Genomic DNA, 18,389 nt, shown 5'->3' on the forward strand with positions numbered 1-18,389 from the left:
TCATTAAGGCAATGTAAGATGTGTATGCATTTCTGCCTGTTTCCTGAATTCCAATTGATGATCTTTGCTGCTCCTGTTTTATCATGATGTAGCTTATTTCCACTGGCAATATCAATATAGTAAAATATCAGGTCTGCTCCATTTTGTTCTCATCGTCGCGTGTGCTGGTGGTTTTGGCAGCGATGGGGGTGGCCAGAGGTGGGGACTGCACAGGGTGCCTCTTTTAAACGAGGTGTGCCACTCAATGCGGGGACACAATATATTTTATGAAATGTTGCTTTTAATTTATTTACATTTACATTCATGTTCAAAATAATACCAATTTATATTATAAAGAAGTTTATTCACGAGCATTGTATATATTTTAATTAATATACGTGCACTGTAGCGTTGAAATGGATGCAAATGATTGCGTAATATGCCTGAGGAGCGGGAGGAGCTTCGCCTGACACTGACAGCGGCGTCCCTCCCGCCCCGCCGCCGTGCGTCTGACGTAATCAACGTCGAACTGGGACTGTTTGTTCTGGATTTGGGGCGAGGAACGTCCTCCGAGCGCTGACAACCGACTCAGCTAGGTATGTATCGTTCTTGCTTGGGTGACACCGGCGTATGTAGCGAGAGTGAGAAACCGGTGAGATCCGGTAAAAACGCGATCAGGCCCCGTATCGATGGTGTTTTTCCTCCCGCTGTCAAGAGTGAGCCTCGGCATGAGCTGTGTTCGCGTGGGGCCTTGCACCGGTTTGGGCGACACACGCGATTGATCGTGTTGGTGTCTTTTGAAGCTAACGTTACTTTTGGTGCATGTTGTTTCTCGGCTCCTTCCGTTCTGTATTACAAGCACTAATATGGTTTTCGTGGTGTTTGAGACACTGCGCCGTCACATTATGTACACGTTAGCTCGCACTCGTGCTAAAAGCAGCTAGCTCAACTCGAGCTGTTTGTTTGTAGCCCCGTAGGCCGTATTCATGATATAACTTACGTACTCCAGACGGCGTAGCCGAGTCGGCATAGCGCGGGAGGCCGTGTGCAACGTGACGTAACTCGTTTACGTGAATATGGAGCCGTCCTGGTTGTATTCTGAAAGGTCGTTTACGTGCGAAGTTGACACTTGCTGGCGAAACATGGCGACGTGCTTGCTTGTCATGGAAGGTTAGCAAAGACAGCGATGTAGCAGCTAGCACGACGTTTTTTTTTGGGGGGGGGTGGACGTGGACGCTCTTTTTTAGCCGCTGGTGGCTTAAACGGACACATGGTGTTAGGTTAATTCAGTTTTGTCCCGCTCGGTTGTCGTAAAGTTAAATCCACCGTCAAGAACATAGTATCTCATTGGCTAACACTTCCTACGTCGGTTAAATTAGCGTCTACTTGATGCTTTGATGTTCGCTCTTTGACTAACGTCACAAAGGTTGTTGAATATTGGATATCTCTGCCTTTCACTCAAAGTCGAATGAAGCATCAAATATCTGGGCGCCTGCATCGACGATGTATACATCCGTCGATCTTGTAAGTAATTAAAAGAAAAATTGGATGAGCTTGTGTCTGTGGGTTCTCGGACAATTTGACAAAATGTCACCTCGAACTGGGACATTTTTTTTAGCAAGCAAGTAGTAAGTTAGAGGGAATTATGCTGTTTGGCTAAAGACACACTATGTCTTTTATCTATCGATCGACATATTTGTATATACATACCCAGAAAGATTAGAAATAGGGTAAACCTTTGCTAATAGTGGTGTTAGGAATCAAGTCCCACTGTATTGTAGATACTCGATTCTCCAATGCCAAAACGCTTCAAGGTATAGTTGTACTTACAATACTACTACCTACAATATAATTACGCTTTTATTGTCAATCCACAATATATGTGAAACATACAGAGGACAGGGGCTCACAGTCTTGAAAATACAACACAAAACGAGAACAATAAATACCAACATCTTCTCTATTAATATTTGCTTTGGCTTTGAAGCAGTCGTAGATGAAAGAGGACAGCTTTGAAGTCTTCCTTCAGTTGTCAATTACAGTGCGCACCATGACACTCCTGTTTGTACTTTAATATTTCAAAATTAGTTCAGACAATTTATAGACGTGGGCCCACTGACAAGCACATGGGGTCTAGCCCCTTGCAGCAAATTCTTATTGTGTATATACCATGCACCCCTAGTAATGGATACCACAAACGATCATTAATCTTGGGTTGGGCGCTTGGTGTACCTAAGATTTAACAGGTAGCCGTTATCCGCCGTTAACTTGGACCACTGCCAATAGCGATCTGGATCTTTCTCTGCATCAATTTGACAAGGGTTACTTTCTTCAGCATGAACCCCACAAGGAGCCTTGGTTGTCTGTTGGACCTCGACTGGAATATTGCGTCAACTCTTCTGTAAGCCATCTGTTAAGATAGCCTTTATTTGTCCCGCAATGGGCAAATTACAAATTATCAGATGGTCGCCGGTGCTATATACTAATCTGATAACATCACGCTGTAGAAGGTGCAGGAAAAAAATCACAAGTAGGGGGCACATTGTGAATCAGATGTTTGGCTTTTATATTTACCTATTTGAGGCCTGACATAGAAATACAATTATCACACGAATAGAAATAAAAGGCACCGTACAAAACAACAAAATGTACACACAAGGTGAGTTCATCTCGCTGAAATGCACATGTGATTTCTCCCCTCCCCTTGTAATTATTTTATTTACTTTTCTGTAACTTCCCTCATTACCTCTTGTTTTTCTGTGAGGGTGATGTGTCTCTCACTGTGTTGCAGTTTGCACTCTCAGAGAGAGCGTCGCTGCCCTCTCATTGTCCACATTATGAACGACCAACAAGTTTAAGTAACGGCCAGACAGCAACAAACATGTAAGTCTTCAGGAACATCAACATGGCATGTTTATTTAGCTCACTAGTGGGAATCATGTAGAGCAACCATAAGAATAAAGGTTTTTTTTATCAATATCATGATGTTATGTAAAATACAGACATAGAACATGACCCCCGTGATAAACTGTACTGTATACTGTACTAATGATTAGACAGACCAATATTCGTCAACTGCAGAATATCGGCATCAGCCTGTTTTTGTTTTTTTTGAAATCTGAAGGCTGATAAGAAATCCACGTAAAACGGGGGAAACTTTAGGGATCTATTTAAAAATGTAACTTAATAAGACATGCTGCTACTGACAGCTAAAATGAAGAAATTGTAGAATCAATACTAAATGTTAATATTTAATTATTTTCTGGAATGCGCATGAATCCAATTTCCCCAGACCTTGCAGTTATGTATCTTTTTTTTTCTCTTCCCGTTTCCATCCTTGGTATGGTACAATACAATACATGCTGATTTATGTAGTGCTTTCACAACAGCGGCAGCTGTAACAAAGCACTTAACAAAACAGTTAGCATAAAGTAAAATAATAAACACAATAAACACAACATACGGGACAGTTGTGCAGTCCTAACCACTTTTCCGTCACACGCTTTGTTGTTTGAAGCAGTTTGAGATGAAAGAGGAGAGAATCAAAGTGTCCTTTAACTAGTGGATCAGAGACGTCCTGCTCAAAATGTGCACACGTCGGCTACAAGCGAAGTTTCAAAGTCAACAAGAAGCTGCATCCATTGACGAAAAAAGAGATTGGTTCACTTCTCCTGTCCCATGGAAATCCATTTCAATTCCAAGAGGCGACTCTCGCTTCCAAAAAATGGTCATTTCTCTTTTCAAACCATCCAGGATATCATCCATTTGATAGGCTCCTATTTTGGGGAAGTTGGTTATAATGGCCCGAAGGAATTATAAAGTGCTATTTTTTGGGGGGTGTTGGTTGTTAGGGGCAAAGACAAATGATAACATTAAGACACACCCATTATTTTTGCGATTAGGACTGTTGGAACTGGCAGTGAAGGTGTTGACAAGTGTTTACTGAAGTGTTGTGAAGTTATTGCTGTGGGATACAAGGCATTGACTTGCTCTTGATGCTGGGAGAGAAAGAAACCACTCGAACCCCAAAACTCATACTTCTCTTGAACAGAGAGTCAAGCGAGGAGTGGAATGGCCTGAGGGGGATCCTCCCGGTCCCTCCTGCCCCCGCCAGGTCCAATCTGCCTAAACTCATTGCTTGGCCGTTGCAAACCACCACTGTGATGGGGGACGGACTGGAGCCTGGCAGCAGCCACAACCCTCCTTCAGCCCCACAGCCTCACATCCTCAACCCCGCGCCCCCCGAAATAGGGAATTCCACAAGACCCAAACGCCAGACCAACCAGCTACAGGTTTGTAAGAGGGACTGTTGCTTTTTGTTGTGATTTATTATTATTTTGGCGATGGGGGAGGGAGGCTGCAACTGACTGGACTCATTTTCTCTTTTCAGTACTTGCTCAAAGTGGTACTGAAGACATTATGGAAGCACCAGTTCGCATGGCCCTTTCATGCTCCTGTAGATGTCGTCAAACTCAATTTACCCGTGAGTCATGTGTTTTTTTTGATTTTTTTTTTATGAAGGGATGTCGTTCAAATTGCCTCATGGTCTGGTGTTAAAGTACAGTGGAACACAATACATTCTGGTTAATTGTATTGGTCAAGCATTTGGAAACGTATTTTCCCAATGGGAATTTTTTTTTCTTCACTAATTCGAGTCTTAACTGTCAGCATGAAGCATTGATTAGCTTCTCAGCCAGTTTAGTGCTGGCTGATAAAAATAGAAATTGTGTACTCACCCGTTGATGACTGATGGACACTGAGGAAGGTGTACATAAACTGTCACCAAAAGACCTGCATCATGTTGTTTTTAACATTCGTAACTGTCAAGCAAGTGTAAAAAGCTGTTGTCTACGCACATTCTACTGAGCAGCCTGGACACGCATGCTTCCCACGTCGCAATTTTGTCCTGAGCAGTTTGTGATCGACATCACACGTTTCCTTCCTTTTTGACATCAGCGCTACTCTTCTGTGGTGTCATCATGAGGAAAAACACAAAAAGGCAAAACACACTTGCGGTGTTAAAGCTTAAGGTGCTCACATCTTGTGTGACGTCACACATGATGTTTTTGTGCCAATTTAGAAGTCGGTCAGTTTTTGAACCTTTTAGGGACTGACTGCAATCACGAGTACACCCCGTTGCAGTGTGTATAAGTTACCAGTATGAACAATCACTACACAACAGTCCACATTTCATTGAAAACTGTGACCTAGAGAGATGAGAACAGACTGACCTCAGCTCGTCTTACGATATACAGTAAAAAAAAAAATTAAAGCTAATATCCAACCGATCATTGTGCTGACAGAAATTACCAACCTGACCTTTTAACAGCTATTAAGATAGCCTTGAAAATCTTCTCCTTTTGTCCCATTTCTAGGACTACAATAAAATAATCAAAACCCCAATGGACATGGGTACAATAAGAAAACGTCTGGAGAACCACTACTACAAAAACGCCCAGGAGTGTATTCACGACTTCAACACAATGTTCACCAATTGCTACATCTACAACAAGGTCAGTAGCTGGGAACTTTGTTGTAAAATTAGGGGTGTAATAATTCATCATTTCAATCAACGTATCCATTATGACCTGAGCAAAATATTGAAAAAATCCCCTTTATCCAATTATGCCGCCCAAAAATAGCAATATATCGTTTTGTTGTAAATTGGCCTTATATTGGCACGTACTCTGTCGATGAAAAAGTGTATTGTTACACACATTGGTTTGATAATTACAGAAAATATTTGTATGACAAATAGATCCGAATTCCGATCTCAAAGGTCTTCAAAATGCACGGAGCTCATGGATAATTTCACAAACGGCAAACAGAATTTCTGAGCGCATGAAAGAGAAACTAAAGCATAGTTGAGAATGCAAAGCTCCTGCGATTGGGAAAATCTGCAAATAAGCCGCCAACGTTAATTCAAAGATGGGGGATGTGGGGGTGCGATTTATTGTCGAGATATAATGGTAAATGCAACACAAATTGCTTTGCCTTATGCAGCCCAGCGATGACATTGTGTTGATGGCAAAGGCCTTGGAGAAGCTCTTCCTCCAGAAGATCACACAGATGCCGCAGGAAGAGACGGAAATTGCCGTGGTTGCCAAAGGACGCCGCGGCATCAAGCGAGAGCCTGGTAGCATCCTTGCTGGACTCAATCTTCAACTCTGATTTTCTGGTGTTCACTCATTTACATGCTTGATTTCAGCTCCCATCAGCATGTCTGAATCAAGCCAAGACCTCTCCTCCCCATCCAGCACCCCACACACGCGAGGCTTCTCATCCCCTTCCACCCTCACGCAGACCCATGCGTCGCCAACCCCGCCTGTGCTGGCCCAGCCCCCACGTGTGCCTCCAACACCTACAGCCCACGCACCCCATCTAGGACCTCCATATCCACTCTCAACAGCAAGCGTCCTCCCCCAGGGCATGACCGCTGTGGCGCCTCCGGCAGCCGCACACCCAGGCCTCCATCCGAGCTCGATGCTGCAGAGCAGCCCTGCTCTCATCAAGGTACTTACAAGGGGGATGGGGAAGTATGTCCTTTAAATCCAAAAAAATGATTGATTGATTTTCACAAAAATGCCATTTCCGATTTTAAGCGTTATGTCTCTCCCATTTGCTTATAGAAAGAAGCAATTGACAAAAAAAGTTTTGCTTTTTTATCCCCCTTCCTGAGACTTGTTTTGACTCTCCTCCCAAACAAGATTTGACCGACAATCCATTGTTGAAACGGAAAACTGATCACAAAAACAACACGGCTGAAACTGGATGTTATGATATAAAGGGGAAAAAATGCGACCGGCACCTACTGCACTGGTTGAAAGAGCATGAGTTGGGTTAGCCTCCTGTTACTCGACTCATTGCATCTAGTGTCATAAGAGGGCCATGGAACCAAAGAATGGATGTGAGGCGGAAGGAAGCAACCCAGATTGTTAAAAGAATAATGGGCGGACAACAGCTGAGTGCAATCGGGTTTTTAAAAAAAAAAGCATGATTGGGACATCCCTAATTTCAAAACTCTTTTCACATATTCTTTGAAGCACTTATTTATGTTATTAATACCTGATAAATATTATTTTGGAATCCCTTTATTGCCCAGCCCAAAAAGTAGTCAGTTGTTACCAACCATGCAACATGATGTCATTTTGTTTATATCCTTTGACCTCTTGTGATGATCCAGCAAAGGAAGAGCCAAAAGAGGAAAGCCGACACCACAACGCCCACGGCTAACGACCAGCTCAGCGAATCATCCCCCATCTCGGCGGAGACTCGCACGCGCCGAGAGAGCAGTCGCCCATCAAAGCAGCCCAAGCGAGACCCGTTGCAGCCTGACTCGCAGCACCACCTGGTTGGCGGCTTGGAGGCGGGGGGCATGTTGACGACCAAACGTCAAGATCAGATGCATTCCTGCTCCCTCCTTGTCAAAGAGATGCTGTCCAAGAAGCACTTTGCGTACGCTTGGCCATTTCACCTACCCGTTGATGCAAAAGCTCTTGGCCTTCATGACTACCATGACATCATCAAGCATCCCATGGACCTCGGCACCATTAAGGTAATTTCTGCATGCCCTTTGATTTAAAAAAAAAGTTTACTTTTTTTTTTTTGTCTTTGACTTTCACATACCTCAGTCATTCAAAATTTGTTATGAGACGTTTCAACCTCCTGGTATGTTCAGATTTGTTTTAGCCTTAAAAAGAAGCTGTTGCAAATTGCATGGTTGGTGCGACTTGTTCTGTATTTCAATTGAAAAGAATACAGGTATTAAAACGCACTTGTTACAACTGAAATTGGGATGTAAGGAATGGGTGATGTTTTTCAGCTGTTACTTTAGTACTGTCCTTCATCAGCAAACGAAAATTTTAAAACGCCTTGAAAGGAAATGTTTACCTCCCTTTAGAAAAAGCTGGACAATCGGCAGTACAGAGACCCCCAAGAGTTTGCAGCAGACGTCCGATTGATGTTCTCCAACTGTTACAAGTATAATCCACCGGGCCACGATGTGGTAGCCATGGCACGGAAACTACAGGTAAGCGTATCGTCCTTCGTACGGTCTCCAAAAATACTTGTCTCTCCAAATACAACCAGAATGACCAACATGGAAATACAATCATGTAGTAGGCCCAAGTGTTGATAAAGACCAGGCACATCTTGTACTTCCCAAAAAGGGGGATATTATTGTATATGATAGTTTTCACAAAAACAATGTCCTTAACTGTTGGAAAATACAAAGAAAAGTACAGTACTCAGCGATCTAATTAAACGTAAACCCCCCACATCTTCTCCCAGGACGTCTTCGAGATGCGTTTTGCCAAAATGCCCGATGAGCCGGAGGAGGTCGCCCCAGTTCCCACCCCGTCGTCTGTCCTCCACCCTGCTCCATCCACTCGACCAGCGCCGCCACCCCCGCCCATCGTCTCAGAAGACAGCAGTTCCAGTGCTTCCGAATCCGAGTCCTCAGCGGGAGACTCTGATCAGGAGCGGCAGCAGCGATTGGCTGTGTTGCAGGAACAGGTCAGACCAAAGGTTTTCAAAATCTTGACGCTGAGCACCGCCACAAAAATATTTCCAATGGCCAACATCATAAAATACAGTCGCATAGTAGGCCCAAGTATCGATCAAAAATAAGGCAGAGATTTTGGTCCTAAAAGCTATATTTCATATTTTTGTTAGCCACTCTGTTACGCTGGTGAAACGGTGAAAAATAAAACTTTATTGATTAAAGTATCGTTGCTGACATGCAGACATTTATTTCTTTTCATGGGGCAACACTGAAGAAATAAGAATTTGACACAATGAAAATTAGCAAGTTATTTCACTGTGTAAATGTACATTGTTCTCTCAAAACAACAAATAAAAACAGTCATTTATAGCTACCCCCTGGCAACAAGAGTGAGGACACACCCCTAAGTGAGAAAGTGGAATAGGATTCCATGCCCAAGAGATTTAGTGCTGGAAAATAATGGTGGCCACTCAAAATATTGACACTTTGGGCCTTTTCATTTAGGGCCAGAGACTTACATAAAAAAACAGTATACTGTATAAACTGTACACTAAGTATTTTTCATTGTCAGCGTAATTTCTTCAATGTTATTTCAACGCCCTTGTAGCACTGAGAAACGGTGCGCTCGAGACCTTTGTTTTAGTGTTTACGAGACGATTCTGCGTGTTTGTCGACCGTATTTCTTTTTGTGTCCTCCGCAGCTCAAAGCTGTGCATGAGCAACTGGCCGCCCTCTCTCAGCCTCAGGTCTGCAAGCCCAAGAAGAAGGAGAGGGAGAAGAAGGAGAAGAAGAAGGATAAGCACAAGAAGAAAATGGGAGTGGAGGAAGCCCCGGAGCCTGCTGTGCTTCAGATTTCCAAGAAGAGCAAAAGCAAAGAGATGCCCATTTCCAAGGAGAGGAAGAAGCCGGGGTCGGTAGTTTTTACAGCACAGTGGATAGCATTCATTGTAGAAACCTTTTCAAAAATATTATTAAATTTAATCAATAAAACAGTCAATGGCATAATAGATGTATAACCAGGTTGATGTTTTTTGTTTTTTTCTCCGAGCATGTTTTGGCCACAGCTTTATCTAGTTAAAATGGGTGATTTGTGCTTGCCTTCTTGAAATGCCATATTTCTAGCCATTAGCGAGCCTTTTCATGACATATGATGACTTAATCCTTTATGACACGCTGTTTAACACATTTTAAAGGTAAATGATGCATTGTCTCATGAGCTGATGGTGTTTATGAATTGCAGTAAGAAAGAAGGCATCAAAAACAGTCGTCCCGCTGTGCCCCCTCAGACTGGGCCAACCCCTCTGGTTCCTTCAGCCTCCCTCGAAGCAGAAGATGACATTGGTATGCATGTTAACTCATCAAATTGTCATCGCCATTGGTCTCTTGTAAACTTGATCCTGGTCTTCACACCAGACCTGTTCGGGAGCGCGGCAGCTGTTGGAGGCAAGCCCATGTCGTACGAAGAGAAACGCCAGCTGAGCCTCGACATCAACAAGTTGCCCGGCGACAAACTGGGCCGCGTCGTGCACATAATCCAGACCCGGGAGCCTTCCATGAAGAACTCCAATCCGGACGAGATTGAGATCGACTTTGAGACGCTGAAGCCCTCCACGCTGCGCGAGTTGGAGAAATACGTATCGAGCTGCCTCAAGAGGAAGAAGAAGTCCTCGGGTAGGCTTTTTCAAATTGAAGCATAGAGTATCATACTCTGTATCAATGAGTTCTCAGAGTCAATACTCGTACTGTTAATGGTTTGGAAAAAAGTGGCATCGAACATTTCCAATAGCATGAATTTCACAGCCACAGACAGAGGAAGAAAACAAGTGCTTGGTTACATAACCGACTATATTTACCTATTTGAAAATCCACTGTGTGTCACTGTAGAAAAATCCCCGGAAATGACCAACGTCACAAAGTTGAAGACGGGGTCTTCATCCTCTGGCACCAGTGACTCCTCTGATAGTGAAGAATCTGACAATGGTACCAAAATAAATAGGCCAACATTCTAGTCTTTTACATCAAATCGTAAACTTGGCTGTATTCCTCTTTAGCAGGGCTGGTTCCCAAGCAGCAGAAGACTCTGTCCAACAAGGACATCAAAAGGTCGCAGCAGCAGCCTGTCTCCAGCATCACCGGCCCTGGCGTTCTGCAGCCACAAGTGGTCGAATCCAAACTCGCATACATTGCTCCCCCACCCGTGCCCGTCTCGGTCCCCGTTTCCGTTCCCATCCCTGCTCCCGCTATCCCTGTCCCCGCTCTGGAATCTTCCCAGCTGTTAAGCGCCGGATTTGACCCACTGACCCACTTTATGAACCCTCACCTAACCCAGCCCAACACCGATCCCGATCCCGGTCCAGTCATTGCAGCTGCTTGTCCCCCGCTCACCTCTGGCCTCCTCAATGTCGCCGCACCGGTTGGCCCCACACCTACTGAGACGCACCCTTTTCTGAACCAACATCCCGTCATACCCTCGCCAGGTCAGTGCCATTTTGCATTTGTGAAGTTTCCATTATTTTGGCTCAGAAAGAGCTAAATATAATGCAGTACAGTTAACACACTGCTACAAACTTGTCGTAATGTGGACGCCGGGTCAATGTTGTATCAAATCAATACCCTAACAGGCACTTCTTTTTCTTTATTTTCAGCCATCCATACCGCGCTTCCCCAACAGCCAGCTCGCCCGAGCAGCCATGCGGCCCCACTTCCTCCCAAGAACTCTCATCCGCCTCCTTCGTCGCTCCTCTCTCTCCCGACGCCCCCACCTCAGCTTCAGAGCTCGCTTCCACTCCCCCTGCCCCAGCCTGCTCCACGGCCTCGCGTACCTTCACCGCCATCGCACGGCATCCTTGGCACCCTCTCCGCTCAGCCGCCTCAGGCCCTGCTGGAGGACGACGACGAGCCGACACCAGCCAGCGCCGAATCGCCGCCGCTCAGCCAGGTGCAAAGCTTCCTGCAGTCGCTCCAACCGCGGACGTCCGGGCAGATTCAACCGCTGCACTCGCCCGCGCAAAACGCCGCTCAGCTGGGACCCTCAATGCAAGCCGCGATGACGACCCCCTCCGCGGCCATGCATCGGCACGGCACGGCTCACGGCCACACGCATCAGTCCTACCCGCATGCTCTCGCTGCAGCGGTGCAACAACAGAAGGGGGCCAGCCTCCAGCAGAAGCTGCAACAGCTGCAGCAACATCAGCAGCAGCCCTTGGCACGCATCAAGGCCGACCAGTTTTCTACTGGTAAGAACTTTTGGGGGGGCTTTCCAACATCACAAACACCTAGCAGTTTGAAGACGGGTGTGTTGACTTTTACATCCACTGTAAAAAGGATTACCGTATTTTACACACTAAAAGGCACACTGGATTATGAGGCGCACCTTTATTGAATGGCCTATTTTGTAATTTTTGTTTTCATACATTGGGAGCACCTCATTATAAGACGCAACAGAACGATCAGATGTCAGTAAAACGTATTGAATAAAGCAGCGACACAGTTCACTTACCCAACAGCAAGTTATAACATTGACTCATTCACATTGAACTCTCTTGCTGCTCTATTTCCGTGTTCAACTGCGTAACCGATCGCCTTAAGTTTCAACTCTGCGTTGTCGGCATGTCTCAAGCAAGGAGCCGTTTTGGGGTTAAAATATTACCGTAAGGACTATAAACAAGGCGCATCGGATTTTAAGGCGCGCGGTGAGCTTTAGGTGCACCTCTTAGTGCGGAAAATACGGTATGTTTCATGTATCGCAATTGTGTTGGTTTGAATGCTTAGGCAAAGCATTTTCAATTGATGCCCCTCTTTCAGGTTGCCTGCGTGACAGTCCCTCCCCGCTCATGATGCACTGCCCACTGATCCCGCAGTTCCAAACGACGGGACAGCCGTCTCCCTCGCAGATCAAGAAAAATGTTTGTCTTGGGTTCACTGGCCCGAAAAACGATTTACTTTCTTAGGACTATGCTGGGTTTTGGCCTCGTATATTTAGACCTAAATTTCAATCTGTGTTTAGGATCAGAGGTCGAACTTGGTAAAAGAGGAGAAACCATCCCGCTCGCCAGTGCTGACCCCTCCGCCGTTCAGCCCAGCCATGCGCCCTGACACACAAAAACATGACAGCAAACACAGTAAGTGCAACCCTTTGTCTCTTCAGTGTCAACTTATGGAGTAAAAATATACAGCATTTCCCTAAATACTTCCCTCCTCTTTTAATTAATGGCAGGGTGTGGCATCCTTGGAAAAAAAAGTCTATAAATAAAAGGTGGGATTACCTGACCCGCATAGGGCTTACTTCAGCATTGCGACGGTTCCATAACCAAGAAAATGTGTCTCGCCTCGGAATACTCATTCAATTAAGATGTAGGATGATAACGGCCCGTGGGTATAAACTACGTAGGGCTGCATGGATTAGCAGCAGGCTTTTCTGTGAATGTTTGACCCAGGCTTTCTTTATTCCAAAATTCAGCAGGCAAAGGGCACACCACGTTGGGGGTTATTGAGATAATGGGTTTTGTTCATCTGCAGGTGGGGCTGGAATGACCCGTTAGTTTGTTTCATTCAAAACTGCTGGCTGGTGCGAATGACACATGGCATATTGGCTAATGACACAAGCAATAATTGTCATTAATCAGGCCAGTTGGATCCCATTGTTGCTGAGTCGATTCCTATAGTTACCATATCAATTGATCTTAAGTTAACCGAGACAATATTAAGACAACGTAGGCAATGTTTAATGTTTAATCTGATATACTCACAATATCCTTATGTTTGATTTAAAGATGATCACATTTTTGCTTTTGTTTGTTCGTTTTTTTTTTTTTGCCTCCCTCAGGAGTCGAAGGAAAATCCTCAGCCGGTTCTCGTTCCAGTTCCCGCCTCCCTGACTCCCTGGTGCAAACCTGCCCTCAGCAGGACACCAAGGTCAAGCAAGAGCCCAAAACACCCACAGCGTCCAAGAGGACACCGGTATGTCGGGAACACGATGAAAGCACAGTGTTTGTCCAAGTTTTACACCACCTACTGTCTCCAAAAATATTTCTTAAAATAAAGGAGCATAGTCGACCTAAATGGTCATTAAAAATACGTTAGTGGTTTTACCCTTAAAATATATATATCAAGATTAAATAATAAAACATCAATACACTTAATATTAGGAAAATGTCAGTTGAACTACATTTATCAAATGTATGTAAGGATTAAAAACAATGCACCCACTGTAATTGCAATTGCAGTTTGAATATTCGATTTGGCGATTCTCTTGTATACCGTTAGAGGGAGCCCATGTTCCCCACTGATTTATGAATATTACCTAAAAATTCCACCCATCTCACGAAACGCCTAATTTTTGTCGCATTACTGTGACTCATGCCGTCTAACTTGAAGCTCTCTTCCCTGTGTCCCAGGACGTGAAGTTAAAGAACATGGGCTCCTGGGCCAGTTTGGCCCAAAGGTCTCAGTCCACGCCGGCGTCAGCCGTCCGCTCGTCCAGCGACAGTTTTGAGCAGTTTCGACGGGCGGCCAGAGAGAAGGAGGAGCGAGAGAGACAGCTGAAAGCTCAGGCGCAGCAGGCCCGGCGGGAGCAGGAGAAGCTGCGGTCGGTCACAGCACGGCACTCTAGTCTAGTGCTTCCCAAACATGATTGAACCATGGAACAGATTTTACATGTGCCAAAAAATCTCTTTGCTCTCTGTCAAACTGAGATACTGACCATCTCATCTTGGTGTACTCCCAAATCTTCGTGCCCCGTTTCAAATGTGGGCGTATTTAGTTGAAGCTATTTTTTGTACGAACGCCGCCAGGCGGATACACCGGTTAATTGCATCTGCTGTCAAGTGGAGGAGAATTTCCTCGCTCTGCATATTATATCCCAACAAATTTTACATAATCGAATGAGCCCAGTATGACCTAGCCCATCTCTTTATTTCACAGCCGCGACGACGAGGACACCGTGGAACACGCTCGGCGGGCTCAAGAAGAAACCCGCCGACGGCAAGAGCAGCAGCAGCAGCAGCCGTCTCCGCTCGCGCCCACGCCTCCTGCTTCGACCCCGCCCACTCACTCTCCACAGCCTCCGGCTGCCCCGCCTCCGGTGCCATCCCCGACATCCTCGGCCACGCAAAATGCCCTCGACCAGCAGAGGGAGATGGCGCGCCGTCGTGAGCAGGAGAGGCGCAGGAGGGAGGCGGTATGTAACCACATTTCACAGATGGAACATGATCTAACTTAGCCTTTTACGCAAAACCCAGCAAAGGGGATTATTTTCCCCCTCCCCCATCATTTCTTCTATGCAGATGGCCGACACCATTGACATTAACTTCCAGAGCGACCTGATGGCCATTTTTGAAGAGAATCTCTTCTGAGTCGGTGATGGTTGTGTGAGAAGGACCTACACACACACACACACGCACACACACTCACACACTGAGGTGGTGAGCTTATATACATGCCCCCACATGATCATCCGCATACGGACTACATAGTACCTGTCCCCTATCTCTCGCCGTCTTTTTCTCTCGGAGCGCAGATACGTTTTGGTGTCTGACGTGATGTTTATACTTGTTGGCTCGCAAAGTGGAGTTAAAAAAAAAAAGTCCTATAAAAGGCAGAGTCATAGTCAAGGGGGGTGCGACAAAACTAAACTGAAGAAGGATAGAGAATGGATGATAAAAGGCACACAGATTTTTGTTCTTGCCCTCTCTTAACTGTATTAGTGTGAGATGGGATTTTTCGATGGTCTTGGACTTTGGGCTTGTTTTCTCAGGACACAGCGGCACAGCATCCTTAGCCCTTTCTCCCTCTCCCGCCAGTCCTACTTCATGATGTAAGACCTTCCTTTGCATGAGTTCAGTTGAAATGAGACCTGACAACAGAGTGATTTAAATAAAAAAAAATCTTTTAAAATCCCGTGACGCGTGTCATCTCCGCCCTAGCGCTCTGGCCTGTATTGTCTCTGATCAAAACCTACAAATTATACAAAAAATATATAAATCGATACATGAATATATATTCTATACAAGGGCAAGGCAACATAAGTGAACACAGGAAAAATTGGTATGTTTGTGCGCGGGGGGAACAATCGTTTGAGCTCTCTGCTTTTTTGTAGAATTTACTGTAAAGAAGAAGAAAAAGTTTTTTATGATGCCATTGATGATTTTTTTTTGGTCTCCTCCTCGAGTCTGTTTTCCCACCATGTGCCCATTCTATGCCAAAACCATTGAGTTCGGAAAGTCCATTCACGTTCTTTCACTTTACAAGAAAGGCTGTTTTTATTGCTTTATTTAACCTCGCCCTTTTGAAATCAGAATATTTTGCGCCCCCTTTTTGCGCTGGATTTTTTGTTCACTTCTTCTCTGCACTTTCACTCTTTTTTTACACCCACTTCCCAACCGAAGTATCATTTTCTGTCACGCTATACTTGTTTAAGGCTTTTTAAACTTTCTTACCCTCCAACTCCTACAGCCCCTTGTAGATTTTTTTTTCCTGCGGTGTTTCCATTGTGACAAGGCTTCCTGTACACTGGCCTGCACACCTAAGTGTGTTTTAAACATTCTAATTAGTTAAGCCACTTCCCCATCACCCACCTCCGTCTTTTCTTACGTGCTTGTTTTTGGAGTTTTAATTTTATTGTTATTCCCGTCATAACCCTCCCAACCCCAACCCTCCCCTCCCATCGCTCCCCACTGAATTCAGAACAACCGTGTTGGTATGTTGACAAGTGAGGCATTGAGATGAATTGATTCATCTTCTGACTATGGAATTTTTTTTAAGAAAAGTATTAAAATGATATTTAAAAAAATAATGGAGTGTTTGTGGGGTTTATTTGTATTCTGTATTGGTTAAATAATTGCTACGGTGGTTCTATCAATCAAGAGGCGGTGCTTTGGGGGGAAAAACTTTACTCACTGAATGGAGTTAATCTTGCACAAAGATTCTGACTTTACCGATTGAATACGGTTCAAGCTTTTTGTTCTAGTAAGTCTTATTTAACTCGTAAATAGAATTACAGGCCTCTTGGGAAACTAGCTCAAACCACTGTTTTCTGTCCCCTTCAAATGCTTTTCATCCCCATGATGAAATGGGCCAACATTAAAATTTTAATGTCCCAATATCACTGCACACTGTTTGCGACTCCTCAAGGAGGAGGTATTAGGACAAACAACATTGTTCAACTTTCACATTTGACATTGCCAGCGTCTCCTTAACACACTTTAAAACTAGCCAACCGAAATTAATATATATATAACGACAGTAAAAAAATAATTATCCTGTCACGTTACTGAGGTTTGCTTGGCAGTTTATTTTCTCAACCTACACCTTCCAAGAATGTCCTCCAACGCCCCCTGGTGGAGGTATGCTTCCAACGTTTGAAAACTGATAACTCATCAGTGTATTACTTGATTTCCACTCCCACAAGACCCAAACATTTTCTGACCCCCGAGGGAACAATTGTGAACTAACCTACAGCTATAATAAGTAACATGAGTGGACTCTCATGAAAGGAAGAGGAGTCGTGAGACAAAAAGCTGAGAAACAGAACCGCTGTGCAGGATGTTCTTTTACAACCCAGGAGAGGATGTGGTGCACTGCACTACCAGGTTCAAAACAGCCACGGTGTGCTTCAAAGAAGCCAGCAGATCCTGCCGAATGCACCTGATCTCCCCGACCGTCATTTGAGAGATTCAATACGAAGATAAGACAAAAGACAAAAAAAAAGTGTCCTTTGGAGACTCTTGAAAACATGCTTGGAAAGGTTCTCCACTTCAAAGTCTTATTTCATGGCTTGCAACAAAAAAAATTCAGGGGGGGAGCAAAGTGATTTGGGAGTGAATTAGATGCATATCTCAAGAAACCGCTGGAGTGTTGAACCAACACCTCTCTGACAGTATTAGTCCAAAGTAAACATATTTGTGAAGGCAACCTTATTTTTTTTTCTCGATACAGCTCTCGCATTGGAATGTTGATCAGCATTGCTCCATCAACCACACGAGGCCTGCATCCATTCAAGAGTCTTAAGAGACATGTGATGTCATCTTGAAAGAGTGAGAAGTATGCGGGGGGTTTACACACAAATGCTCACCAGCGCTGCACTTCTTCCCGTTGATGCCATTAGGAAGAGCTCGGGGGTGTGGAGAGGGGGGGAGGTGTAAGTCAATGATGAAGGCAATCAAGACCCTCCCTAAAATCTATTCCAGATGACAATAAAGCAGTTCCGCATGTGATCCCTCACACACACAACACATAAGAGTCACACATTGCGCAAGAGGTTGTGTTCTTGTCCAAAAAAAAATAAAAATCTCAATGCACATGGTCGCCCACTCACACGACACACAAGTCACCAGGCCTTCAACACACTTCTGCTTTTTATCAGTCTATGGATGCCCGACCACTTCCTCTTCAAAGTACAAGAGGGGCACAATTTAAAACACACATACACTTTTGTCTAGATTGTAGTTAATTCTTCAGAGTACTTACCGGCATTGTCTTAATCTAAAGGCATTGTCTTCATCATCACAGTGTATCAAGTCAGCATGTTTTATACTCATGGCAATGAGGCAGTGTAACACAAACCTTATGAAAGTATTGCTTCGTATCATTCGATGCAGGGACAGACTTACCACCACCACCACTTGTCACAGCACAGAAACTGTACATACATAGACATGACAGGAATTCTGGAGCCTGGATTCGAACCTCCAACCTCAGGACTGTAAAAGCAGGGATGCGAATCTCTCACTGTTGTTGTTATTGGATCCAAATCGGGCCACAGTCAGCCTATACCCCATAATGACTGAACTCCAGGGTAACTATTTGGACGTTGGAGTCCAGTCAAGTGTCAAGAGTAAGTGTACACTAAAACAAATGGTTTACAACTTCAAAGTAGTAGTTGCACAACCCGAGCGACCAAAGTGAAAAC

At 44.6% G+C, this 18,389-nt stretch overlaps 1 protein-coding gene across 5 annotated transcripts; it reads left to right on the forward strand.

The window, feature by feature from the left end:
* The first annotated feature begins 416 nt into the window (after nt 1-416).
* LOC127613262 (bromodomain-containing protein 4-like) lies at nt 417-16,274 on the forward strand. 5 transcript variants are annotated; one of them, XM_052084211.1, is made up of 22 exons: nt 417-575; nt 2,771-2,862; nt 4,031-4,271; nt 4,370-4,462; nt 5,355-5,492; nt 5,983-6,115; nt 6,188-6,492; nt 7,163-7,534; nt 7,880-8,008; nt 8,269-8,493; nt 9,184-9,392; nt 9,723-9,823; nt 9,896-10,153; nt 10,367-10,462; nt 10,534-10,959; nt 11,128-11,718; nt 12,287-12,387; nt 12,489-12,603; nt 13,308-13,441; nt 13,879-14,069; nt 14,405-14,660; nt 14,767-16,274. In XM_052084211.1, the coding sequence occupies exons 3-22, from the start codon at nt 4,143-4,145 to the stop codon at nt 14,833-14,835; spliced, it is 4,071 nt and encodes a 1,356-aa protein (XP_051940171.1). In that variant the 5' UTR covers nt 417-575; nt 2,771-2,862; nt 4,031-4,142; the 3' UTR covers nt 14,836-16,274. The 5 variants fall into 5 exon arrangements, with proteins under 5 accessions (XP_051940171.1, XP_051940173.1, XP_051940169.1 ...); XM_052084209.1 differs by lacking the exon at nt 417-575 and adding an exon at nt 600-1,503; XM_052084210.1 differs by lacking the exon at nt 417-575 and adding an exon at nt 600-1,503 and having other exon boundaries at nt 10,537-10,959.
* The last annotated feature ends 2,115 nt before the right edge of the window (nt 16,275-18,389 follow it).

Source organism: Hippocampus zosterae, chromosome 13 (genome assembly GCF_025434085.1).
Source record: "Hippocampus zosterae strain Florida chromosome 13, ASM2543408v3, whole genome shotgun sequence".
Classification (NCBI taxonomy): Eukaryota; Metazoa; Chordata; class Actinopteri; order Syngnathiformes; family Syngnathidae; genus Hippocampus; species Hippocampus zosterae.